Source organism: Medicago truncatula, chromosome 8 (assembly GCF_003473485.1).
Source record: "Medicago truncatula cultivar Jemalong A17 chromosome 8, MtrunA17r5.0-ANR, whole genome shotgun sequence".
Lineage (NCBI taxonomy): Eukaryota > Viridiplantae > Streptophyta > Magnoliopsida > Fabales > Fabaceae > Medicago > Medicago truncatula.
The window spans coordinates 26,437,716-26,462,053 of record NC_053049.1 but is presented as its reverse complement, the minus strand read 5'-3'; the positions used below and the strand labels follow the sequence as shown (position 1 = coordinate 26,462,053).

The 24,338-nt window shown below is 35.2% G+C and overlaps 3 protein-coding genes across 3 annotated transcripts; 2 read left to right on the top strand and 1 right to left on the bottom strand.

Annotated features, from left to right (window-relative positions):
* The first annotated feature begins 508 nt into the window (after positions 1-508).
* LOC11426194 (SKP1-like protein 1A) lies at positions 509-1,250 on the top strand. Its single transcript, XM_003628327.3, has one exon. It carries the CDS (start codon positions 608-610, stop codon positions 1,079-1,081), a length of 474 nt encoding a protein of 157 aa, XP_003628375.1. The 5' UTR covers positions 509-607; the 3' UTR covers positions 1,082-1,250.
* A 5,094-nt stretch (positions 1,251-6,344) lies between these two features.
* LOC11410449 (cullin-3A) lies at positions 6,345-13,415 on the top strand. Its single transcript, XM_003628325.4, has 2 exons — positions 6,345-6,762; positions 11,210-13,415. The coding sequence occupies exons 1-2, from the start codon at positions 6,605-6,607 to the stop codon at positions 13,245-13,247; spliced, it is 2,196 nt and encodes a 731-aa protein (XP_003628373.1). The 5' UTR covers positions 6,345-6,604; the 3' UTR covers positions 13,248-13,415.
* A 1,286-nt stretch (positions 13,416-14,701) lies between these two features.
* LOC11406874 (protein VAPYRIN) lies at positions 14,702-17,011 on the bottom strand. The gene is made up of 2 exons (XM_003628324.4): positions 16,242-17,011; positions 14,702-15,295 (listed from the first exon to the last, which is right to left on the bottom strand). Exons 1-2 carry the CDS (start codon positions 16,908-16,910, stop codon positions 14,879-14,881), a joined length of 1,086 nt encoding a protein of 361 aa, XP_003628372.1. The 5' UTR covers positions 16,911-17,011; the 3' UTR covers positions 14,702-14,878.
* Between the last annotated feature and the right edge of the window lie 7,327 nt (positions 17,012-24,338).

The window sequence follows — 24,338 nt, the reverse complement described above, 5'->3', positions numbered from 1 at the left end:
TAAAACAGTAAAATTATGCAATAGGGTTTAAGTTAAATTTAGAGCTTAGGTGTTAACTTTAATATATAAGAAGATTACGTGAGAGCATTAGGGTTGTTCATGAAAATAGGATATTAGGTGTGAGCATTAGGGTTAAAACAGTAAAATTATGCAATAGAGTTTATGTTGAAATTAGGGCTTACCTGTTAACCGAAGATATCTTTGCATAAAATAGTTTTAAGTGAAGGGTAAAAAAAGAATGATGAAAAGTTGGTCTAAATTGATTAGTTTTTTAAATATAATATTTTAAATAAAATTATAAAATAGTTTTAAGTGAAAGGTAAAAATAGAATGAATAAAAGGCAGTCTAAATTGATGTTTTTTTTAATGAAAGACTAAATTTTTGTTTTATTCCTTTATATTCGATAACAAATTTTTCTTTCAGAAAAAAAAAAAAAAAAACAAATTTTTTTTAAAGTAAGAGACCGACCCTAGTCAGTATAAATAGAGTACTTAGGCTATTCTTTCTCTCATTCACTTCAACCTTTTCTAAACTAGGGTTTACGGTTGATTCACCGTATTCTAAATTAGGGTTTACGAGTTTAGCTTTCACAAAAATCAAGTCATCATGTCGTCATCAGCTCGGAAGGTCACTCTCAAGAGTTCCGATGATGAGACCTTTGAGGTCGAAGAAGCTGTTGCTTTGAAATCGCAGACGATCAAACACATGATCGAGGACGATTGTGCCAAAACCGAAATTCCTCTTCCAAACGTAACCAGCAAGATCTTGGCAAAGGTTATCGAGTATTGTAAGAAGCATGTTGAGGCTACAACAAGTTCCGAAGGAAAACCCTCCGAGGATGATGTTAAGGCTTGGGACGCTGAGTTCGTCAAGGTTGATCTGAATACACGCTTTGAACTCATCTTGGCTGCAAACTACTTGGATATCAAGAGCCTACTGGAACTTACATGCCAGGATGTAGCAGAAACTATCAAGGATAAGACGGTGGAGGAGATTCGCAAAATTTTCAATGTTGAGAATGACTTCAGTCCGGAGGAATATGCGGAACTTCTTAAGGAAGTCGGTTGGGCTTTTGAATGATTATGCAACAAATCATGAAATTAGTCAAGGATTTATTTGCCATTATATTTTAACATTTTATGTTCTCAGTCAAGGATTTGTCATGTGGATTTATTTTATGCTTCGTTTTATTTATCAAACTATGATCAACATATCTGCTTTTCTTTATATTTGGAAGGTTTTTGGTTAATGGTTCTTGTGTCATGATATTGTTATAATTTGCTATTTTATAATTTGATATTTTGAAGCATATATATGCTTGATGTGTTTGGTCCAATTTTAATTGTTTTTCATTATTGTTCCAAATCATTCTTATAAAATTGACATTGTGAAAATGGAAATTTGTTGTTTCCTGCATAGTTATGCACCATATGTGTTGTGAAATTGTGAATTTGTGATATCTGCAAAAGCTTTTGGCAGCCTGATATTACGAGTTTGAACTATTTTAACAGCTTTTGGTCAAGAACGTCTTGTTGAGTTATGAACGATCTTATCATGTCGAAAGCATGAGTATGTATATTGTTGGTAAAACTATGATAGGTAAGTTGTTGTAGTTGATTCTTCATTATCCTATTGTGTAAGTCTTTTAGGCACCTGAGTTAGTTACATTTTCAATCCTTGATTACCCCGGTTGCGTATAAATAAGAAGTTGAAGATAGTTAAAGTATACTCATACTCATAATTGATATATGGAGCATTGGTTGCATGTTTTGCAGAATTGCTCAAGTGGCTACAGGGTGCTCCAATTTGTTCAATTTCAGAAGCTAATAACATGTCTTTCTTGTTTTAAATTGATAAGGGCTATATACACTTGTCTATATATGGATCCACATAAATTATTACTGGCCAGTTATCTATATTTTCAGCTTCTTATCGTGGATAGAAACGATTGGCAATAATAGAGACTGTTCGTAATTTATGTTGCGCGCCTTGCAATAATAGTTTTTTTTTGTTGTTTGTAAATAAGAGAACATGCGCGCAACCAACAACCACCAATGACGAATTGTTCTTGAGAATCTGAGTTCGACTCCTAGATGGATTTTTTTTTTGCCAGGCTTTACTCACATCCCGGACGAACCCATTACCCGGGCTCTTTTCCCTGAGAACCTGAGGGTTAACACCAAGAAAAATTACAAGAGAACAGACATAACACTGTGGCACAACCAATCAATACGAGACCTGTTTCTATAGAAAGACATATGTTGAGAGATGTCTGTCTCTTTAATGATTAGTCTTAAAGCATCATGTGATTATCTGTTTGAAACATGGCTTCTGAATGATATTAATATACCTCATTCATATGCCGGACTAGGGCATACACTGCCAGAACTTGTTAAGTTATTAGCATCCCTTACTTCAATTGATATTTTTTGCTCTTTATATAATGATTTTGCGGGAGAATGTATGTATCCTGTTATAACTGTTACCTCTGTTACTGTCGAGAAAAAAACTATTACCTTTGTTAAATCTATATTTAGGGTCTTAGTATAACTACAAATAGGAACTAGAAAATGACTCGCGCGCGGGGTTAGAGTAGAATTAATTATTTATAAATTTATGAAATTTGAGAAAATATATTTTTATTTGTTTATTTAACGAATCTCAACGCAATATGAAAGGTGAAGTCTAAATTTATTGGAGAAATTGTTGGACCTGGTTATGTGAGTATGTGTGTTAATGTCGCATGCAAACAATTAATCATATATCTAAAACAAATGGGGGAAAAGGGATCTGAAGTAAATGTAAATAATGCTTCGTTTATGAAACATCAAGGACGGTGAAGGATGTGGTCAGCGATTTTGGGGTGGCTTGAGATTAACTTCATTACTTCCCAAAGCCTGTTCGAGCACTTTGAATGTTGGAGTGGGGAGATCCGTAACAAGAAACTCCATAAAGGTTTTTGGTTAATATGGCACGCTGGAATTTGGAAATCTAGAAATGATTGAATTTGTAATGACTGCGTGAAGGAGTTGGATGAGATGGTCGAGGAAATCAAAGTGTTGTTCTGGCAATGGAATTTACACAGGTTGAAGAACCTTCCATGCTTGCTCTATGAATGGTTATGGAATCCAATGGACGGTCTTCTAAGATAGGGTGGCTTTGTATCTTTTCCGCCTGAGTTTTTGGGGTGTTTTTGTTAGTTTTGCCGGCTGTTTTTGCGAGTGTTGCAGGGGCTGTTTTCTGCAGTTCCATGTTTAGCAGTCCTTGAAATTCTATTGTTGGGGTTACCGCAATACGGGCCTCTGTACTGTATTAGTCATTTTCGCCCTTATCGTATACCTTGTATGACATAGGAGGTATACATATATATGTTGTTTCAAAAAAAACAAAATCAAGGAAGGTGGTTTCTTTTTACAAGAGCTTGTGTCTTTCATTCATTAAATATATCCTGAGGTTATTTAAAAACATAAATACAAATTCATCTCAAGAAAACATTCGGCTAAAAGGAATATCATGCATTTCCATTCACAACTTAATAGAACATTTTCTGTTATTTGTTTCATTTTCAATTGTGCTGCCATTCTGTTCCTCATGCTTGTGAAATCGATCCGATACTACACATGCTATCGATGTACCATCATCGTCCCTTGTAAAATGGCTGCAAAGCCTTAAACAGAACAGTACTCTTCATTCTTCCCTCCACAGATCAAGGCAACCACTCTGTCGATTAATTTTTCTCTCGTTGTCCTTCATTCGCAATATCAATTGAATAAATCATGTACGGTGTTAAATTTTCTTTCTTGATTATATATACTATTCTGTTTGTAATATCCATGTCCGTTTACACATTGATTTTGTCTAAATTGTAATCTATGTTTCTTCAGGAAGAAGACATTGTAATCTATGATTTTTTCTTGTTTAAAATATCTTCATTTCTAGTTTGAAAATAAAATTTTGTCAAACGAAAGGATCAAAATCGCACAATAGTAATTAATATTTAGAAGATCCAATTTGATACCATGAGAACTGCATTTTGTTTGGATTGATAGAATGAGGTGGAATGAAGTGAAAATAAAGTGATATGGAGTGAAGTTTTTTGGTTTTAATGAAATGGAATTTATCTTCATCTTGTCTTTAATTTGTCTGAATATGTCTCTACTATTTTGAAAGAGTATTTTTGCATCAATGCTTTTCTGGATTTGTAACTTCTCTTCTTCTTTTTGAATTCTCGCCCTTGTGAACTCAGAGTTTGGCGGGCTTGCGTTGTCTTGATGGACTTTGAGTCCAGCAATCTTGTACTGCTCTGAAGGAATTGATTCCGACAGTCCTGTACGGAGCCTTTTTTAGACTTTCTGGACGTCACTGGGAAGCATGATTGACCAAGGTTTAGCTTATCTTCCTCTTCTAAATTAGTTCAAGGTAGATGTTTGATCAACGCAGCTCTCTCCCTTGGTGATGGCTAGCCATCTAGGGGGTCTGGTGTTTACGGCTCATTCCATTTATCGTCTAGCCATCACCTTTAGTACTACATAAGAAAATGCAAAAGCAAAATACAACATATAGTTGAAATTGAACTAAACTAGTACTAAGCTATAATAATGCTTGAGCTTGTCTGCGTTCCAAGTCCTTAGAATGGGCTTATTGTCAAGTGTTTCAAGTGTGTATGCTCCATTCCAAATGCTTGTCGTCACCTTGTACAGTCCTTCCCAATTCGGGGCTAGATTGCCTTATATGGCATTCTTCCCTTTGATGTTAGTTCGTCGCAAGACCAAGTATTCTCCATCTCAATTATTTCGCTTCAACGGGGATCACGACCTTTGACCCATAGGTTAGCCTAAAGGAAGTTTCACCCATGGTCAAATGCGGAGTGGTTCGGTATGCCCACAAGACGTGGGGGAGCTTCTCCAACCAGGTGCCATTCGATTCTTCAAGCCTTTTCTTCATTCATGTGAAGAGGACCCTTTGGCGGACTCGACCAGTCTGTTTTTCTGCGGGTGTTCCACATATGTAAAGTGTTGCTTGATACTCGGTTCTTCTAGGAGCCTTCTCATGTACTTGTTTACAAATTGGGTTCCATTGTCTGTTATGAAGCATTGAGGAATCCTAAACCTCGACAGGATATTCTTCAAGAACTTGACGATGTTGTTTGCCGTGATTTTGGCCAATGGCTTAGCCTCGATCCATTTTGTGAAATAATCAACATATAAAATCGACAATTGAATTGTCTGAACCGCCGATTTTGTCCGATTTTATTGGTTTTCTTGCGGTTTTTTGGTTTGACTCCCAGTTTTGGCCGATCCGGTTCAGTTTTAAGACATTACGCGTGCGTCATACAAGGTAGGTCGATCCTAATCGGGATTTTTGGGGGAAAATGGGATGGGTTCCCGAGAGCGAAAACCAAAATTTGGGCACACCTTACTGGTGCAGCTCACCTAGTGAGCTAGTGCTTGTTGTGGCGAGTTGCCCAGTGACAACACCCATGATTTTGGTTTTCTGGGTACTTGGGGTTCGATCCGTACTTTCTTAAAATGCTTCTTTTGATGTGTTTAATTGTTGGTATGCTTTCTAGACCTATTGAAACATCAAATGTATTGGATTAAGATTGATTTTGTGAATTGAATTGAAATTTATTCGAAAACATTCAATAACATGAAATTTTCCGAAACTCGTTTTTCTCAAGGAAAAAGGGTAGGGTTAAGGTTGTTTTCAATAACAATGATTTTAAAATGGTTTTGAATGGCATATATGAGTTATAACTTGGTCTTGCTTTGAAAAATGGTTTTCTTTCGAAAAATGATAAAATGAGACGAACTTAGGTGAATTTTGGAATTAATCGAAATTGGCTTATGATGTGGATATGTATATGCTACTGTGATCATATGTGATATGTGTATATGCTTTGTTGAGGTGTTTGAACATGGATGCTTTGCTTTCGGTGAATTATTCGAAAAATGATAGTTTTTGTGAAATTAGACGAACTTTGTCAAAAAGAGATTTTAACACCGGATAACTTGTAAATGATTTTATTTTCATGATAATAGGATACAATAAGAATTAATCAATGAAGATTTTGTGTTAAAAATGATAAATGTCATGATGTGGTCAGTTGTCCATCTTTTATGTGAAATGTGATTGTGAAGGTAAAACAACATTTAATTTCGAAATTATAACTACGGCTAAAAACAAACTTGTGACATTACTTTTTTTTTTGAAGAAAAACTTGTGACATTACTTGATTTATGCTTTTGTTGACAAAAATAAAATGATTGTGAAGCAATTATTAATTGTAAGGTGACGGTGCAATAATAATAATCCAATAGTATGTGTTATTGACGCGCTGAAAACATTTCAAGTTCAACTAAACACGAAACGCATCGTTTCAAACCAAATCTGAAGCAAACACAGTCTTTGTAATAACGTCCTCATCATCATCTTCTCGAAAATAAAAACCCACCATTAATAATTTTATCCTAAGTTTTCTAAATCAAATAATAATGAAATAATTGTTGTAACTCTCTTTTATCGTCGAGTTATTAATAAAGTTAATTAAATCCTATCTTTGTTGCTACAATACAACCTCATCAATCGATTTAGGGTTTGAAAATGAGTAACCAAAAGAAGAATTTTCGGATTGAACCGTTTAAGCATAGGGTTGTTATGGATCCGAAATATGCAGATAAGACATGGAAGATTCTTGAAGATGCTATTCATGAGATTTATAATCATAACGCTAGTGGTCTTAGTTTTGAAGAACTTTACAGGTTCGGTTCATCCTTTTTTTCGATTTTTTTCTTAATTTTTTGATGATTTTGATTCATTTCTTGGCTTTGATCCATTTTTTTATTGATTTATTGTTTTGGATGTGTAATTTTAATAGGATTTGAAGAACTTTATAGGATTTGAGATTTTTGGATTGGTTAAATTTGAGTTAGAAAGTAATTTGTAGCATTTCTTAGGTTTGATTTTTGAAATGTTTGTTTAGTTTGTGATTGAACTAGTTAATTTATGTGGAATTTGTATGATACCGTGTGATGAAAAAGACGAATTTATGTTCAATATGTTGTTGTTGAATTACTTGTACTACATAGCCTTTAATGCATTTCGTTTCGTATCATTTCCTCTTATTAATGTATGCTCAATCTGGTATGATTCGTTTTGCAATGCTACAAAATGGCAAGTAAGAGAAATATCATGTGATGCTTAGCTTAAATTTTGCGGATGTTGTGTTGGATGTGTGGTAAGACAAACTGAATAGGATTAGAAACGACAATATTAGAGAGAATTGAGGTAGCGCCGATTATAGTAGGAAAGATGGTGGAAAATAGATTTAGGTTGGTTAAGATGAAGGATAGTCAAATTACTAGAGGCAGAGCAAAACTTAGAAAAATTATAAGAGAAACTATTAAGAAGGATCTCGAGATTAATGAGTTGGATTGAAATATGGTTTATGATAGAATATTATGATGTCATTTGTTCTATGTAGCCAACCACACTTAGTGGAATAAGTTTGGTTGTTGTAGTTGTTGTTGCTGCTGCTTAGCTTAAATTCTTTGCAGGAAAACTCTTCTTTTAGAGTCAGTTTAGAATCTTTAGATAATGATAGGTTACTTGTAATTATAAGGGGCCTGATGTTGTTCGTCAATAAAATTGGGGACCTGATGTTGAATCTGAGAGTTCTATTAGTGGGCCTCAATCAAGGAAAGTTCATAATGTGGAGGGTCTATAACCATTAACCGTGAGAAAATGAGTGGGTAGAGAAAATTAGGAAGTCCTAAGGCCGCTAGTTCCTTGCAGCATGTAACGTGCTTATAGGGGAAGAATGAGAAGAAAAAAGACAATGATTGTATTTTTCTAAGCCAAGGATCCTTTACTACTATTCAACACAGAATATTTTCATTTTACAATTTTCCGGAGTTCTATCAATTGGTTCAAACCTTCCAAATACTGTTGGGTGTTCAAAATACTACTAAAGATGACAAACAGAGTTGATTCATTGGAAGCTAAGCTCCCTTTCTTGGAGGATTTTGTCAGACACTTGTTGGTGAAATTCTGAAAAGCTGTTATATTGGAACTGAGCAAGTCAATGTAGCACTATTCATCTGATGAGGGGGAACAACGGGGGTAGTGGTCAGAGAGGCGCTGCCCATGAGAATGGAGGTAGTATTTCAGGAATAAGAGGTTCATTGTTTCCTAGCTAAGATCACTCAGAGGGGTATGGAATGACAGCAAGCATGGTGGACGTGCCCTTATTTGATGGAACTGACCAAGGAGGATGGAGAACAAGAGCGGAAACTTACTTTGATTTGTAGAACACACCGTAAGAGATTATCTTAGGCAATAAGGCAGCAACGTGATGTAGAGACAGAGATGTTGGGATGTAAGAAGCTTGCTATACTACAGGTTCATGTTCTCAGGGAGGAGGTGCTAAAAGTGTTTTCGTAAAGTTTCAAAGGGGGTGTATGATAAGTATCTAAGCACTTGGGAAACCCTTTCTTAAAAGCTAGATATTAAGGGAGAAGAACCAAGTCACACTTAAATGCTCCATCGAGCATCCCATATTACTCGTTGTGGAACTTGAGCACCCCATAATACCCAAATCCCTTTCAATATGAAGATTAAGAACGCAGACATTGTTTTAACTCCTTTGGAAGAATGGAGGGGAAACATGGGACTCATACAATTGGCAGGACCTATTCAGATTTTAGGGATCTGTTTTGAAGATGACTTCTGGTAGCTTGCAGAGACCAATGCGTAAACAAACGGAAGTGGTTAATAGGTGTTTGGAGGCGTATTTGGGTTTTCCTCTTCCAGTATGATGTGGATGAGATCCTCATCACAGAACAACATAAGAGTTGACATGAATGGTTGTCTTGGGTTGAATTGTATTTTAGTATTTTTTTTTTTTTTTTTTTGCATATCCACGGGAAACACCCTTTTTGAAGTTATGTATGTCAGAAAACTACCTCTTTTTAATTTGATTTGCTTGATAAGAGACCAAGGTGGAGGCATTGGCTTGAGATTTGCAAGAAAAGAATGAAACCTTAAAGAAAACTAAAATATAATCTAGTAAAGGCTCAAGTATATACAAGGAGGTGTGCAGATAAATGCTGGAGTTTTAGGCCGGAGAGTGAGTTTTTCTAAAGTTGAGGCCACGCAAGCAACAATCAATAATCCAAAGGATTAATCAAAAGATGGCTCTGAATTACTATGGTCCATTTTGAGTGGTGGAGAAATATGGAAGCATTGCTTGCAAACTGAACTTCTTTAACTTTTTATTTTCATAATATTGCTTTTCAGTTTACATTTTTCCTGTGTCCTATTTCCAATAAACTTCTCAAGAAGCACTTATGGATAAATAAATACTGAAAAACCACGAGTTTTAGTTGAAATTAGCTTCTGTATCTCAATCTTTTCAAAAGATCTCTCATTTAGTTTCTATATAAACATCTACAAGTTTTTTAAAACTTTTTAATAGTTGAAGAATACTAAATTTATTCTAACTGAAAAGCTCCCATAAGCTAGAAGATATCCAAATTGGACCTTGATATGATGAGGCAAACAGACACAAACATCTTTGAGAAGAAAAACAATCAACATGTTTGCTTCTGACAAATGTGTTGTCAGTAGTTGACAATGTTCATGGGGCTTGATGATGTTAACCGATCCTTCTGTAATAAAAAAGGTGTGATGTCAGAATTTTTAGTATAAAAAGAGTGGTTGTCAAAATATACATCAATTTATGCAACCAATCCATTATATTCGTCATGAAATTCACTATAGTAGTAGTCAATATTGGCCAGGAGGCTGCTCCCCTACTGAGCTCTATGCTCCAAGTGACTCGTAGGAGAGCATTGTGGCATGGAGAACCACAAATGTGGGTCGTTACGTCCATGAATAATGGCCATAGCAGCTGATCCTGAGCAAACTTCTTCTGGCTCATATGCCAGCTAGAATCCATTTGTCATCAATCAAACCCCTCACTGTCGATATTTACAGCATAATTGCATGCTTATTCAGCTTCCTTTGCGTTTTACACAAGTTCATATGATTTCATTTAGAGGACTAAAACCAAAAGGCACTTTTCACTGTTTCACTATTTTACGTAGTATTTAGTTTTAATTTTACTAATCTGTTACCGTCCTTTATTTTCCTGATCACCTGTGTCCTTTTTTTTATTTATTTATTTTATAATTACCATCACCGCCTTATTTTTAACTAAAATTTGTGTTCCTTTCTATATTATGCTTATTAGATTTATGTTCTTGCTTAATTTTATATACCTTCATTCTGGTAAGCAATTGTTCTATTACAATTATTGATCAGGTATGTTTTATAAACTTTTAGTTCTGATCGTATTTATTATCTGCACTTTAGCGGCTACTGTGTGACCCAAAATGATCTATAACCCCTCTAGGTTGACCAGTTTGTTCTGTATTCACCATTAACTTCTTTGTATTTAAAAAATAGAACAAGTTGCAAAAATGAGATAATAGTTTGATCATGTGAAAAGACAAACGAAGGTGCCAATAAGAAGCTTGGATAACATATAATATAATTTGATAAAACACTAGTGGATGATGTGAAAAGTGTAAATTATAGAAAGTGAGAAGCCACATAAGAGGATTGAGCAAAGTATAAGATGAAATGTTTCTGAGTATGCTCAAGTGATTAGACCACTCAGTAGAATGTCATATTTATATACAATTTAGAACAGGAATAATTAAAGCTGATTATATTTCCTATGTTGCAGTGAATCTACACTACTTCTGTCCAATGAATCTAAGCCAAATGGAAAATTAAACAACGTTAACTCTTATGTATTTTCAACAAAACCAGTTAAAATACTGCTCAAACATGGTTTTATTGAACATTAGGTTTTTTTTTTTTTATAGATGCGTCAATTAGTATGTGTGACAAAGCTTGGTGGCCGTTGCACTTTTTAACTTTAGAGGATTTTCATATAATAGATTTGTAAACTTCACTTGGGTTTCAATATGTTGAAGTTTGCAGCCAAGTTTCCTTTATCATCTGTCCTTGATTGACCTACTTTTACTTGAATTAACGAATTGTTTCTGGCATATTGGATGAGTTTGTTACGAAGTTTCCCTTTGGACATTTACACACAGAGGATCTTATGCTTTATTTATTTCTGAGAGAAAATAGATCTTATATTTCTAATTTCCCCCCTTTCTGTTTATGTGGATTCAGAAATGCATACAATATGGTGCTTCACAAATTTGGTGATAGGTTGTACTCAGGATTGGTTGCGACCATGACTGCACATCTCAAAGAAATAGCTAAATCTATTGAAGCAGCTCAAGGAGGGTCTTTTCTGGAAGAACTGAACAGGAAATGGAATGATCATAACAAAGCATTGCAAATGATTAGAGATATACTGATGTACATGGACAGAACATTCATTCCAAGCGCCAAAAAGACTCCTGTTCATGAACTCGGGCTGAATCTGTGGAGAGAAAGTGTCATTTATTCCAACCAGATCAGGACTCGGCTGCTGAACACACTTCTGGAATTAGTACAGAGTGAACGCACTGGTGAAGTTATTGATAGAGGGATAATGAGAAATATAACAAAAATGCTAATGGATTTAGGTCCAGCTGTTTATGGTCAAGATTTTGAGGCTCATTTTCTTCAAGTTTCAGCTGAGTTTTATCAGGTAGAATCCCAAAGATTCATTGAGTGTTGTGATTGTGGTGATTATCTTAAGAAAGCTGAAAGGCGTCTGAATGAGGAAATGGATAGAGTTGGCCATTACATGGATCCCGAGACTGAAAAGAAGATTAATAAAGTGGTGGAGACGCAGATGATTGAAAATCACATGCTCAGGTTAATCCATATGGAGAATTCTGGTTTAGTCAACATGCTTTGTGATGATAAATATGAAGATTTGGGTAGGATGTATAACTTGTTCCGCCGTGTAGCCGACGGTCTTTTGAAAATACGAGAGGTGATGACTTTACACATAAGGGAATCTGGTAAACAGCTTGTTACAGATCCTGAAAGATTGAAGGATCCAGTCGAGTTTGTGCAGAGGCTCTTAGATGAGAAAGACAAATACGACAAGATTATAAACCAGGCATTCAACAACGACAAGTCTTTCCAGAATGCTTTGAATTCCTCGTTTGAATATTTCATTAACTTGAATCCCCGTTCTCCAGAGTTCATTTCACTATTTGTAGATGATAAACTTCGTAAGGGTCTGAAAGGGGTCAACGAGGACGATGTAGAAGTTACTCTGGACAAGGTGATGATGCTGTTCCGATACTTGCAAGAAAAAGATGTTTTTGAGAAGTATTATAAACAGCATCTGGCAAAGAGGCTTTTGTCTGGAAAAACGGTTTCTGATGATGCTGAAAGAAGTCTCATTGTTAAGCTCAAGACTGAATGTGGCTATCAATTTACATCAAAATTAGAGGGAATGTTTACAGACATGAAAACCTCTCAGGACACAATGCAGGGCTTTTATGCCAGCCACCCTGACTTAGGCGATGGTCCTACGCTTACTGTCCAGGTTCTTACAACAGGGTCTTGGCCAACTCAGTCTAGTATTACGTGCAACCTGCCGGTGGAAATATCTGCACTTTGCGAGAAGTTTCGGTCGTATTACCTTGGCACACATACTGGCAGGAGATTGTCATGGCAAACCAACATGGGCTTTGCAGACTTAAAAGCAACCTTTGGGAAGGGTCAGAAGCATGAGTTAAATGTCTCTACCTACCAAATGTGTGTCCTTATGCTTTTCAATAATGCTGATAAACTTAGCTACAAGGAGATTGAGCAAGCAACTGAGATTCCTGCCCCGGATCTTAAGAGATGTCTGCAATCATTGGCTTTAGTTAAGGGAAGAAATGTCCTTAGAAAGGAGCCGATGAGTAAAGATGTTGGTGAGGATGATGCTTTCTCTGTCAATGACAAGTTCAGTAGTAAACTATACAAGGTTAAAATAGGAACTGTAGTTGCACAAAAGGAATCCGAACCTGAGAAACAGGAAACTCGGCAGCGAGTGGAGGAGGACAGGAAGCCTCAGATTGAGGCGGCAATAGTGAGGATCATGAAATCTAGGAGGCTACTTGATCATAACAATCTTATAGCTGAAGTCACAAAGCAGTTGCAGTTACGTTTCCTTGCAAATCCAACAGAGGTCAAGAAACGCATTGAGTCTCTCATTGAGCGGGACTTTTTGGAGAGGGATGATAACGACAGAAAAATGTATCGGTATCTTGCATAGAATTGTTAAAAACTTTTGTTTCAGTAATCAAAGTGATGCAAGTGTTGTATCATAATGAACCAGGTGAAAATTTGTCTTTTAAGTAGACCCATTGATTTCAATGTATATTGATTTGTTATCCTATTTGTTGTTGCGATGTTTTCATCTAATGTTTTGAATTACCAAGCATACTGATGTCTTTTTGTCTCCCACACACACACTCCAATCCACCTATAGTGAGCATATCTTTTCAAATCCAGTTTACTATAATCTTTATCCTAAAAATTGATGGAATATTTGGTTGAAATTCTTCTCAACTCAAATGGTTAAATTGTGCTTTCTGAGATACTGCTGCTTGATACACTTCTTCCCAAAGCAGTTTTTTATTTATTTTTATTTTATTTTTTATGAATTGCTTTTGAGACCCCGCAAAATCTAAAAGAAACAGCTTATAGTTGATATCATTTGTCTTTTGCAAGATTTGAGGACCTAAACTGTTTCATCTTTTAAGCATGTGTTAGAATTGGTGGTATAGAGTGAAATAGAAGAAAAGAAACCAACACTTGTTTAGTTTTTAAATGTTAAGTTTATCTTGTTCTATTCTACTTCATTCCACCTTATACCACCAGTATAAACATACTAATAATTGAATCAATGGCTTCAGTCTATTTTCTTAATTTTACCGTTTGTGCACGCATGAATGATTTTGATACTTTCTATGGTTGGCGGACTGGATTAATGTCACATGGTCGGGGTTCAAATCTCAAATTCTCCCACTTATTCAATTTCTAGCCACTAAGCTAGTTGACAATAAATAAATAAATTTGAAAACCACAAAAATTGACCGGTATCATTGGGAACTATATAATCTTTTAAATCTATCCTTTACAATCGCAAAGACATGAAAAGACAACCTCTAAATTCCACAACCATGGCACACCAAAATTCAGTTATACATAGGACCCATTCGTAAGGATGAACAATCCGCCAGAGTACAACAAAACCTTCCTCCTCTATACACGGCATGAGGAATGCAAATGAAGCGGCTGACTGAGGCTCCTAATCGTTGTGCCTAACTCTGTTTGGATTCCCCCAACTCCACATGTTATCGCATGCACACATTGATATTTATATCCATCCGTCCATACGATTTGCTAATCGTTGAGAGGTGTAAATTATCTCAAGATAAGTGAGCGTTGCCTCAAAACTCTGGACTATGATTAGGGTTTTTACGATGGTTAGAGAGAGATTTGTGCCTGATTTAGGCACACAAGGTCGTATGAGAACACATTAATGTAAGGTTTTCTATCTAGGGTGACCAACAATAAGATCATCATGAAGACTTGGATTTACACATGTGAACAGGTATATATATGTAAAATGAACATGAATTATGTAAAAAAAATCTTAAGCCTCTGGTTCTCAAGGAAGGGAAACGAGACCCTGATAATTCATAGTTTAACCAGAAAGATAAGTAAAACCAAACCAAAGATTATTTCCACTAAGATTTAAACTCATACTCTCTCAAACTATTAGTCCTTAAAATTATGTACTTGATAGTAAAACGATTATCAAATTTCTTACTGCCATCATCTATTTTCACAGCTCAAATTGTTTGTTATGGTTGATGGTGAATGACAAAAAATACAATTTTAAGCTGAAGTAAGAGAAAGAGTAGACAATGCTCCTTTGCTCATAAGCAACTGACATACATCCTCATAACCCCAAACTCTAGCCATATACAAAGGTGTGACACCCCTCTTGTTCATGGCATTAAGGTTCACACCTTTTTCAACAAAAACCCTAACTGTCTCAACATCACCACTCTCCACTGCCATATGCAAGGGCACATTACCTTCATCATCTTCACATTCTAAGTCCAACCCTACCTCACTAAGCATCAAGGCCACATTCGTGTGCCCTTTAAATGCCGCGGCATGAAGTGCTGTTAGGCCATAATGATCACGATAGTTCAAATTCACACCTCGTCGTAACAGTAATTCGACTTCCCTTACATTTCCATGCCTCGAAGCCTCTAACATCAATTCTCCATGTTCCACATCCTCCACCTGACACAATAAAATCATCTAGCAGATCAAGAAAAAGGCATGAATTTGTGCAGTATGATGGACCTTAACTATTGAGTTTTAAAAACTGATAGATATACATTATAATTAAGATTTCACTCCTAAAGTTTAATGTTATTCCAAGAATACTGCTCTCAAATTTTTTTTGAGCTCATAAATTTTTATTTTGATGAATTGTTTTTCCCAATATTCCTTTGTTTATTCGTAAAGAAAATTTTATGTTGAAGAAAAATATAAATTGTAAAATGACTTTTCCATTACTACTATTAAAATATGACAAACATAAAAGTCATTTTTAGTATATTTACAATACAGAATTTTCCAAACACCAATACCATAAAGCATAATGTGAATTTGAAGCTTATAATTACATTTGTTTTACAAACAAAAGTATACATCACATTTGAATTAGTCTACTACCATAAACTTGAAATTTCCGGTATACACAATTGTTGAGTATGGCTCATATATAAATGACACCAAAGAAATGCGTGGATAGTTCAAAGGTAATTTTGTAATCTGAATCGTAACAGTAGTACTGTATATGTTGCTTGTAACACTGAAACCTGTATTCATCATAGAAATTCAAACAGAACTATCGTTGTTCTATAATCGTAGAGGTATGCATCATTGGCCGAACTACATCAACAAATATCTATTGTGTCCATTGTTTTTTACTTTCATTTACTTTAATCTTCTGCTACTAGTTGCTGTTCTAAAATTTCAAATTTCTTGATATACATTTCTTGTTTACTGATTTATGGTATACCGTATACATGTTATTAATAGGTTTTAAAACAAGATATGTAGTTTTTATACCACACATTTATACAACATTTTTTTGACTGTATACATGAATATCTACAACACCATTTGTTTGTTTTCTCTAAAACAAGATAAAAATTGAAGAAAGTGATGAGGCACTCACATGCTGTTCTTCATCACGAGCAACATTCCCACCCACCACAGGTACATCATCAGAACCCTTGAATTTATCGAATCCAACGGCTTCATGAACTCTCAACCCAGCTTCAAGGAGAAGATGAACCATATCATCTGGGTGAGCCAACTCCGTAGCAACTCGTAGAAGCGACTCAGACTCCTTCAAAGACAAATCCAAAACCACAGAACGTTGCCGTTTGATCAAACTCCTAACACATTCCAAATCACCGCGAGAAACAGCATCACATAGAAGAAACGAACCAACAAACGCCACTTTGAGTTTGATATCATAAGTAGATAATCCATAAGAACACGAGGCAAACCACGCGTTAATTGAATCATTATCAGAAGAGTTGGCTGTGAACTCCGCGGTTTTGATGAGAAAACGGTCTTTGGGAGAGCGAGGATAGGAAGGAGGGAGATGAGATTGAGGTTTGAGGATGACTTGAAAAGTGGACATGGAGAGTGGTGGAATGAGTCCAGTGGGAGGGTTAACTAGGAATTTGTGGGGTGATGAAGTTTGGATTTTGAAAGCTATTGGGTTGGTTGGGTTTAGTGACTTAAGTTGTATCGTTGTTCGACATTTACTATTAAGTGTGAATTCTATGCGAACCTCTGCTGGTTCGCATACTTCTACTAGTTTCTCCATCTCCATCTACCAAGTTTGTGTTATCTGAGAGGGTTCTTAGGATTGGAAATATGGATTCAAGAGTTTTTTTTTTTTGTTATTAGGGATGGATTAAAGAGTTAGAGTTATATAATTTTTGGGTATATATATTTAGAGAGAAGAGAATATTGCCATTGGAGTTCACGTGATAGATAATGTACAATGGAATATGTCCATATTTAATTTGTCTTTTGCCACCATTAAAAGGACCCGCAGGTTGTGATAACAACGAACCTTTGAATTAGTGTTTGTACTTTGTGGGAAGTGGGTGTGAAGTGCACGTGGTGACTAATATTAGGAGTAGATGAATGTTAACACTCTTTTCCACATCTATTTTAATATTTACTTTTTTATCGGATGAAATTGATATGAATCTTATCATTTTTATTATATCTATTGTGTTTTTAAAGGTGTATATATTTTGAGAAAGATTGAGATAGAGAGTAATGTAATAGATGTATATTTTTTTTTTTAGGAAATGTGATAAAATATTGATGTCATATGAAAATAAATAAAATATAAACGACATTGATGAATGATGACAGGTCATCTTACGTTATTCTTAGTAAGTTTTTTAGTTATTTTCAGTAGGTTTTAGCAACAAAAATGAGGAGTATTAGAACAATTGCCTATAATTTTGGGAATTTTGTAAAGTTTTCTATATTTGAGTTTGTACTTAGAGTTTTCCCGAAACATAGCATTTTTAGGGGTTTTTTGAAGTAATTCACGAAGAAATCATGCAAATTGGCAAATCAAGAACATCTGAAGAATTGTGAAGACTTAGGAAGACCAAGAATGAAGATTCAAGAGGCCTCAGGAGACTTACAACAGGGAGTAATTTTGTTTCCAAGTTCAGAGGCAAGTTATTTGAAGACGAAGACCTAAAACGACGAAAAATCAGAAAGTTTGGGCCCATGAAACAGATGCTATGCGCCTAGGGCATGAAAAAATGCCTAGGGCATGGAATTTACATATCATGCATGTAGGGCATTTTCCATGCACCTAGGGGATGGTTTCGGGTGCACTCACATGTGCCCCGTGCATTTTCCATGTGCCCCGTGCATCCAAAAATGTGGGGCGCAAGTGTCTTTTCATGCTTCTGTGTTGGGTAAAGCCCGCACTTTTAACCCAAACCCAGGTAGAAACTCCCACTATAAATACTAGTTTTTCTCATTTATAATTTCTCGTTCAGAACTGTGACAGTTCAAGAGGAAGGCAACTTCGGAGCTTCTGGAGAGTTTCTATCTTCTCCTTGATTTTTTAGGGTATGTTTTTATCTTTAGTAATTTTTTTTTAGTTACCATGTGTAACTAATTCTTTTTAGGTAAGAGTTATAAGATGAACCTCTGTTTGTTTTTGTTGGATATTTATTTAATATATTATGTCATTTATTTTATTTATTCTATTGTTCCTCTTGAACTGCCACAGTTCTGAACGAGAAATTCTGAACGAGGAAGGCTAGTATTTATAGCGGAGATTTCTAACTGGGTTTGGGCTAAAAACGCGGGCTAAACCCACAAAAACAAATAAAATTACGCATATGCCCCTCGCATTTGAAATGCTTTGGGCGCATCTAGTGTATTTGCCCTAGGCGCATATAACACAATTGTCACGCCCTAGGCGCATGGCTGCTCTTTCTTAGGCCTAATTTCTCCGATTTTCATCGTTTTTAGGTCTTCGTCTTCAAATAACTTGCCCCGGAACTTGGGAACAAATTTCACCCCTATGTAAAGTCTCTTGAGACCTCTTAAATCTTCATTTTTGCTCTTCCTAAAGTCTAGACAATTTTTCAGATGTTCTTGATTTGCCGATTTGCATGATTTCTTCGTGAATTACTTCAAAAACCCCCTAAAATTGCTATGTTTCGGGAAAACTATAATTACAGATCAAATATAGAAAACATTACAAAAGTCCCAAAATCATAGGCAATCGTTCTAATACTCCTCCTTGTGGGTGAATTAACTTATTTTCTTGGTCTTCAAGTAAAGAAGATGGAAGACACAATTTTTTATCTCTTAGAGTAAGTATGCCAAGAATATAGTGAAGAAGTTTGGTATGGAAAATGCAAGCCATAAAAGAACACCAACAGCTACTCATTTGAAGTTGTCCAAAGATGAAACATGTGTTGTTGTAGATCAAAGCATGTACATGAGCATGATTGGAAACCTGTTGTATCTTATTGCAAGCAGATCAGACATAACATTTGTTGTAGGGGTGTGTGCTAGATACCAAGCTGAACCTAAAATGAGTCATCTTACTCAAGTGAAAAGGATATTGAAGTACATCAATAGCACCAATGACTATGAAGTTATGTACTCTCATGGTGAAAATTCTATGTTAATTGGGTATTGTGATGCTAACTGGGCAGGTAGTGCAGATTGTAATGCTCCTATTTATATTAAAGCAATTAAACATGCGAATAATACATTTATTCAAGAAATAGAGGCTACGCCACATTCAAAATTCAAAAACCAATAAACATGTATATAAAGCTCAACAGTTGCAGCGGAATGTAAACCAGAGTAATCAAAATATGTACATGTCATGAATCAATAAATTACATCACATAGATGCATCTAAAAAATCCCAAACAAACGGGTAATCTCCAACAAAACAAAATCCAAAAATAACCTAATCTAGACCGACACAACAAGCCTAGATCAGAGCCGACTCAACACCGATACCGGAGAAAGCTCCCGATATCACCAAGCACAAACTTACCAAGCACTACTCCTGCACAACGTCTACCCATCCATACAGACAGGTAGGCGGTTAAAACCACTGGGGGTAATTATTACATTATCATAATCCAAATAGCAGATAACATGAATATTTCAATTAACAACATGCATTTGATCAATAATAATCACACATTAATACTTACATCATACCCCGATATTTCACATCAATATTCATCAATCATATGAACAATTATCAATTCACAAATATTCGTTCACAATCACCACTCACATGTATCATGAATAATCATTAATCACATTTCATGAACAATCATATATATCAAATAAGACTCATGTCATGATATGCACTTATTGACACATAAATGCATGTGGTACCAAATCTCAAAAGGTCGTCACCTCTGATGGAACAACTCAACATCGTATGTAAGGGCTCACCCCTGCCTTACATAATCTCCGAAGTAAAAGAGCTCAACCCTTTTACAACTACACGACTATGATGCATGGACATGTAACAAGACTCGATAATGCGACAACAATCACAATTTTCTCCACAATATATAGGACAACACCCAATTATATTGTTCATCTCCACATCATTTGTATTATCAAGAAAACATGCCCATTCATAATTAAATCATAGTATTCATCATTACACATCAACATGATTATCAATAATCAACAATGTCATTCAACATCAACTATCACATATGGATTCACCAATTCAAACATTCCTTACATCTTAAGTAAGATAGCATACACTTCTCATGATAATTATCATAACCAAAATACAATCTTTCATTCATACAACTTCACTTAATCATACAAGAATGGTCACAACAATTCATAAGACAATACGACACAAAGATTCACTAGACCCCTTTTTCACAAGGTTAAATCTTTCATAAAAACACCCCTAGATGATTAGGATAAAATCCCTATACTTAGAAATAAGTTTGGAAACAATTGGATCAAAGAAAATTGCATTTTTAGGGTTTTTGATAAGATAGCATCAAGGCACGTTGGCTTCCCATCGTGGCACGATTTTTTCAGCATCAGAAGGACTGAAAACCTGGTCAAAATCGTGGCACGTTGGTCCCGAATCGTGGTACGATTGTGGTTTGACAGACAAAATCAGATTTTCAACTTCTACATTTTCGCGCATAAAAATCAAACCGTTAATCCGTTTTCGATGTCGTTTTCACCTACATGCTCTTAACACTTAGCACTATCATAATGCATAGAAAAATCTCAGTTTCAACAACCTCAAATTCATTTTACAAACCTCACACAAACACTCATTTTCCAAAATGGTTAACAAATGAATTTTCAAACGAAACTCCCGTTTTCTCCCAAAACGACTTGACTGTCATAACCACAACATAAAAACAGAAATTCCATCAAGTTTAACTCATCCAACCACATAGACAACTCAGTCAACAACTTTGTATATCAAATTCCACTTTGGGTTCTTCACATGAACATCTAGCACAACTTCACCAATACAAACAACTTATTTCATAAAATGGAATACTTATGATATCATTCAACAACAACAACATATCTACTTCAACCGCACTTCATTTAGACATGAATTCAACCATAATTCAACAACACAATATTCCAATCCAACAATTGAGCAAAACACATAAGTATCCATTTTCACCAAACCAACAACAACAACTTACTTCATAACAACAAAATTATGAATCATGCATACCCAAGCCATGAATTAGCATCCATAAAATCACTTAACAACAACAACATCTATTGATCATTACAATTCATCAACAACAATGCTTAATTCACCAATTGAGCATAATTTACAAACTACCCATTTTCATACATCATGAACTTGCAATTTCATCATCAACAATTCATTTAACATCAAATTATCATATTCAAACATATCTCTACAACATAAGCACGAATTTCAAAGATTGGGTTCATAATAATCACTTATTCTCATAATCAATTATGCATAGAACAAGAGAAAAGGAATTAACTAAATGATTATGATAAAGACTAACCCCCTTACCTTAGATGAAGATTAATCCCAACTTAGGCTTCACTTTAGCTCCTAAGCTCACTCCAATCTTGATTCTTCAAGCTCTCCCTCTTCTCTCCAACCCTTGTTCTTCTCTTCTCCCACTTTCTCTCTCTAGAAAATATCTTATGAAATGAATGAAATGATATTTTCCTAAGACACTCATTAGGTATAACCCTTAATGGGCCTAACCTAGTTTCTAGTGGGCTTAACTCATTTCTATTCAAACCAAAAATATCTCTACACTCTAACCGGTATTTAACTAATAACGGTAAAATATCACTAATGGTCACTAAACGGTAAAATCTCAATTTACTCTAGTAACTTAATGAAATAACTATTCTCACTAAACACTAAAAGTAATTCTCACCCAAAACTATAATTTTACCCATCCTCACCAATTGACCAAAATACCCTTAAGTCCAAAATGACTAAAATACTCTTCTAGCACGGAAACCCATGAAAATGCACCCAATGATGATTATTCACACATAAACACATAATAAAAGTAATTAAAATAAATATAGCTAAAAAAATCGGGCTGTTACACAGATGATAGGAAAACTACCTCTAAATGATGTTTCTTTCTGGGAAATAATTTGAACTCTTGGTTTAGCAAGAAACAAAACTGTGTTTCCTTATCCACAACTGAAGTTGAGTACATAGCATCTGGTGGCAGTTGTTCCTAACTAGTATGGATGACGCAGATGTTGAAAAAGTATAATGTTGAACAGGATGTTCTAACATTGTATTGTGACAATCTGAGTGCAATCAATATTTCAAAGAACCATATTCTACATAGCATGACTAAGCAAATTGATATACGTCATCACTTTATCAGGGATCTTATTAAGGAGAAAATAGTGACTCTTGAACATGTTGCTACAGAGGAACAATTGGTGGATATTTTCACCAAATCCTTAGATGCTAAGCAGTTTGAGAAGCTAGGTTGAAGTCACTACGGGTAGGCCCTAGGTCTTAAGTTGTAAACTTGGAGTTTGCTGAGAACTTAGAATAAGGACTACACTAGTGGATTTTCTTCCTGGCTTGGTAGCCCCCAGAGTACGTGTGTTTGTCACCGAATTGAGTTAACAATTCACCTGTTCCATTTACTTTCTTGTCTTTTACTTTTACGTATTTCTATTTGTTCTTGTTAGCATTATGTTTAAACATTAAGTTCAACATTCGTCTTTTGTGTCTGGTGTTGGAACGTCGCATATAACATCTGAAAACTAACGCGCCAGAATTTCAAAATGAATCAAAATTGGGGTTTTGGGTTTGAAAATGGTGGATTCCCGAGAGGAAACACCAAGAACCCTGTTATGGTGTAACTCGCCTGGGTAGAATATCTCGCTAGGGAGAGTTGCCCAGTAATAGAACACCCTGTTTTGGGTGTTCCGGGCTATGGGGGTCGATCTGAGTGGTCCCAATTTGATTCTTTTGATGTAATTAAATATATTTGAGCTTTCTAAACCTTTGGAAACATCAATTGAGTTAGATTAGACTTGGTTTTGTGAATTGTATCATAACGCTTTGAAAATAGTTCAAGAACATGAAATTTCCGAAAACTCGATTTCTCAAGGGAAAAGGGTAGGACTAGGGTTGTCTAGTATTGTTATGATTTGTAAAAAAATGTTTTGGATGGGAATCATGGACTTTAACTTGGTTTTGTTTTGAAAACTTGAATTCCTTGAAAAATGGCAAAACGATACGAACTTTGTGAAACTTTGGAATTGGGGCGTATTGGCCTATGAGACGTTTGTGTATACACTAATGCACTCATATGTGATTTGTGTATATGCTTAGTTGAGGTATTCGAACTTGTTTTATTTATTTTGTCGTATAACTTGGAAAATGAAAGAAACAATACGAACGTGGGAATTTTGAGTAATTGTCGACTTTAGCCTATGAAACGTATGTGTTCACACTACTGCACTATTATGTGATTGGTGTGTATACTCCATTGAGGCATTTAAATTTATTTACTTTTGTTTTGGAGAATTTGTCGGAAAATGCTAGTTTTCATAAACTTAGACGAACTTTGTCAAACTAATGTTTTATGGTTGGATAACTTGTAGGAGACTTTGAATTCATGTTTATATGATAGAATGTGAATGAATTGATGATGATTAGGTGTCTAATATGTGGAAGGTTAAGATTTGGATAATAGACCGTCTTTGGTGCTAAATGTGAATTTGAACTTGTTGGTTCTTGAGTTAATTGTTGTTAATGTTGATTGTTGTTAACGGTAGTTTTTGTTGATGATTCTTTGGTGATTTTAAATTGATAATTTGGTGATGAATTTTGTTGAATATGACTTGTGAATTATGAGGTGAAGGTGTTTCTTTTTGGTGATGTTTATTTGATGAATGATTGGTGATAAACATGTTTATGTTTTGATGTTAATTATGATGTTGATGAATTATGTTGTTGAATTATTACTTGCAAATGATGGTGATATTGATGGAGAATGCATGTATGAAAAATGAAGGTGATTCAGGATATTATATCCAATGAAGGTGAAAATGATGGTGAATTTGTTGTTGAACATGTGTGTAGTGCGTCATATGTTCATGCATCATAAGTCTTAGGATATTTATATCCAATGAAGGTGATTTAGGATGTTTACATCCAATGAAGGTGATTAGAATACTTTGTATTCAACGATGGTGT

Excerpts from the sequence above, each read along its gene's own strand:
- LOC11426194 (XM_003628327.3), top strand. The coding sequence starts at position 608 with ATGTCGTCATCAGCTCGGAAGGTCACTCTCAAGAGTTCCGATGATGAG.
- LOC11406874 (XM_003628324.4), bottom strand. The coding sequence starts at position 16,910 with ATGGAGATGGAGAAACTAGTAGAAGTATGCGAACCAGCAGAGGTTCGC. Across the intron at positions 15,296-16,241 it reads CTCGTGATGAAGAACAGCAT|GTGGAGGATGTGGAACATGG; the intron begins GTGAGTGCCTCA and ends TTATTGTGTCAG.
- LOC11410449 (XM_003628325.4), top strand. The coding sequence starts at position 6,605 with ATGAGTAACCAAAAGAAGAATTTTCGGATTGAACCGTTTAAGCATAGG. Across the intron at positions 6,763-11,209 it reads AGTTTTGAAGAACTTTACAG|AAATGCATACAATATGGTGC; the intron begins GTTCGGTTCATC and ends ATGTGGATTCAG.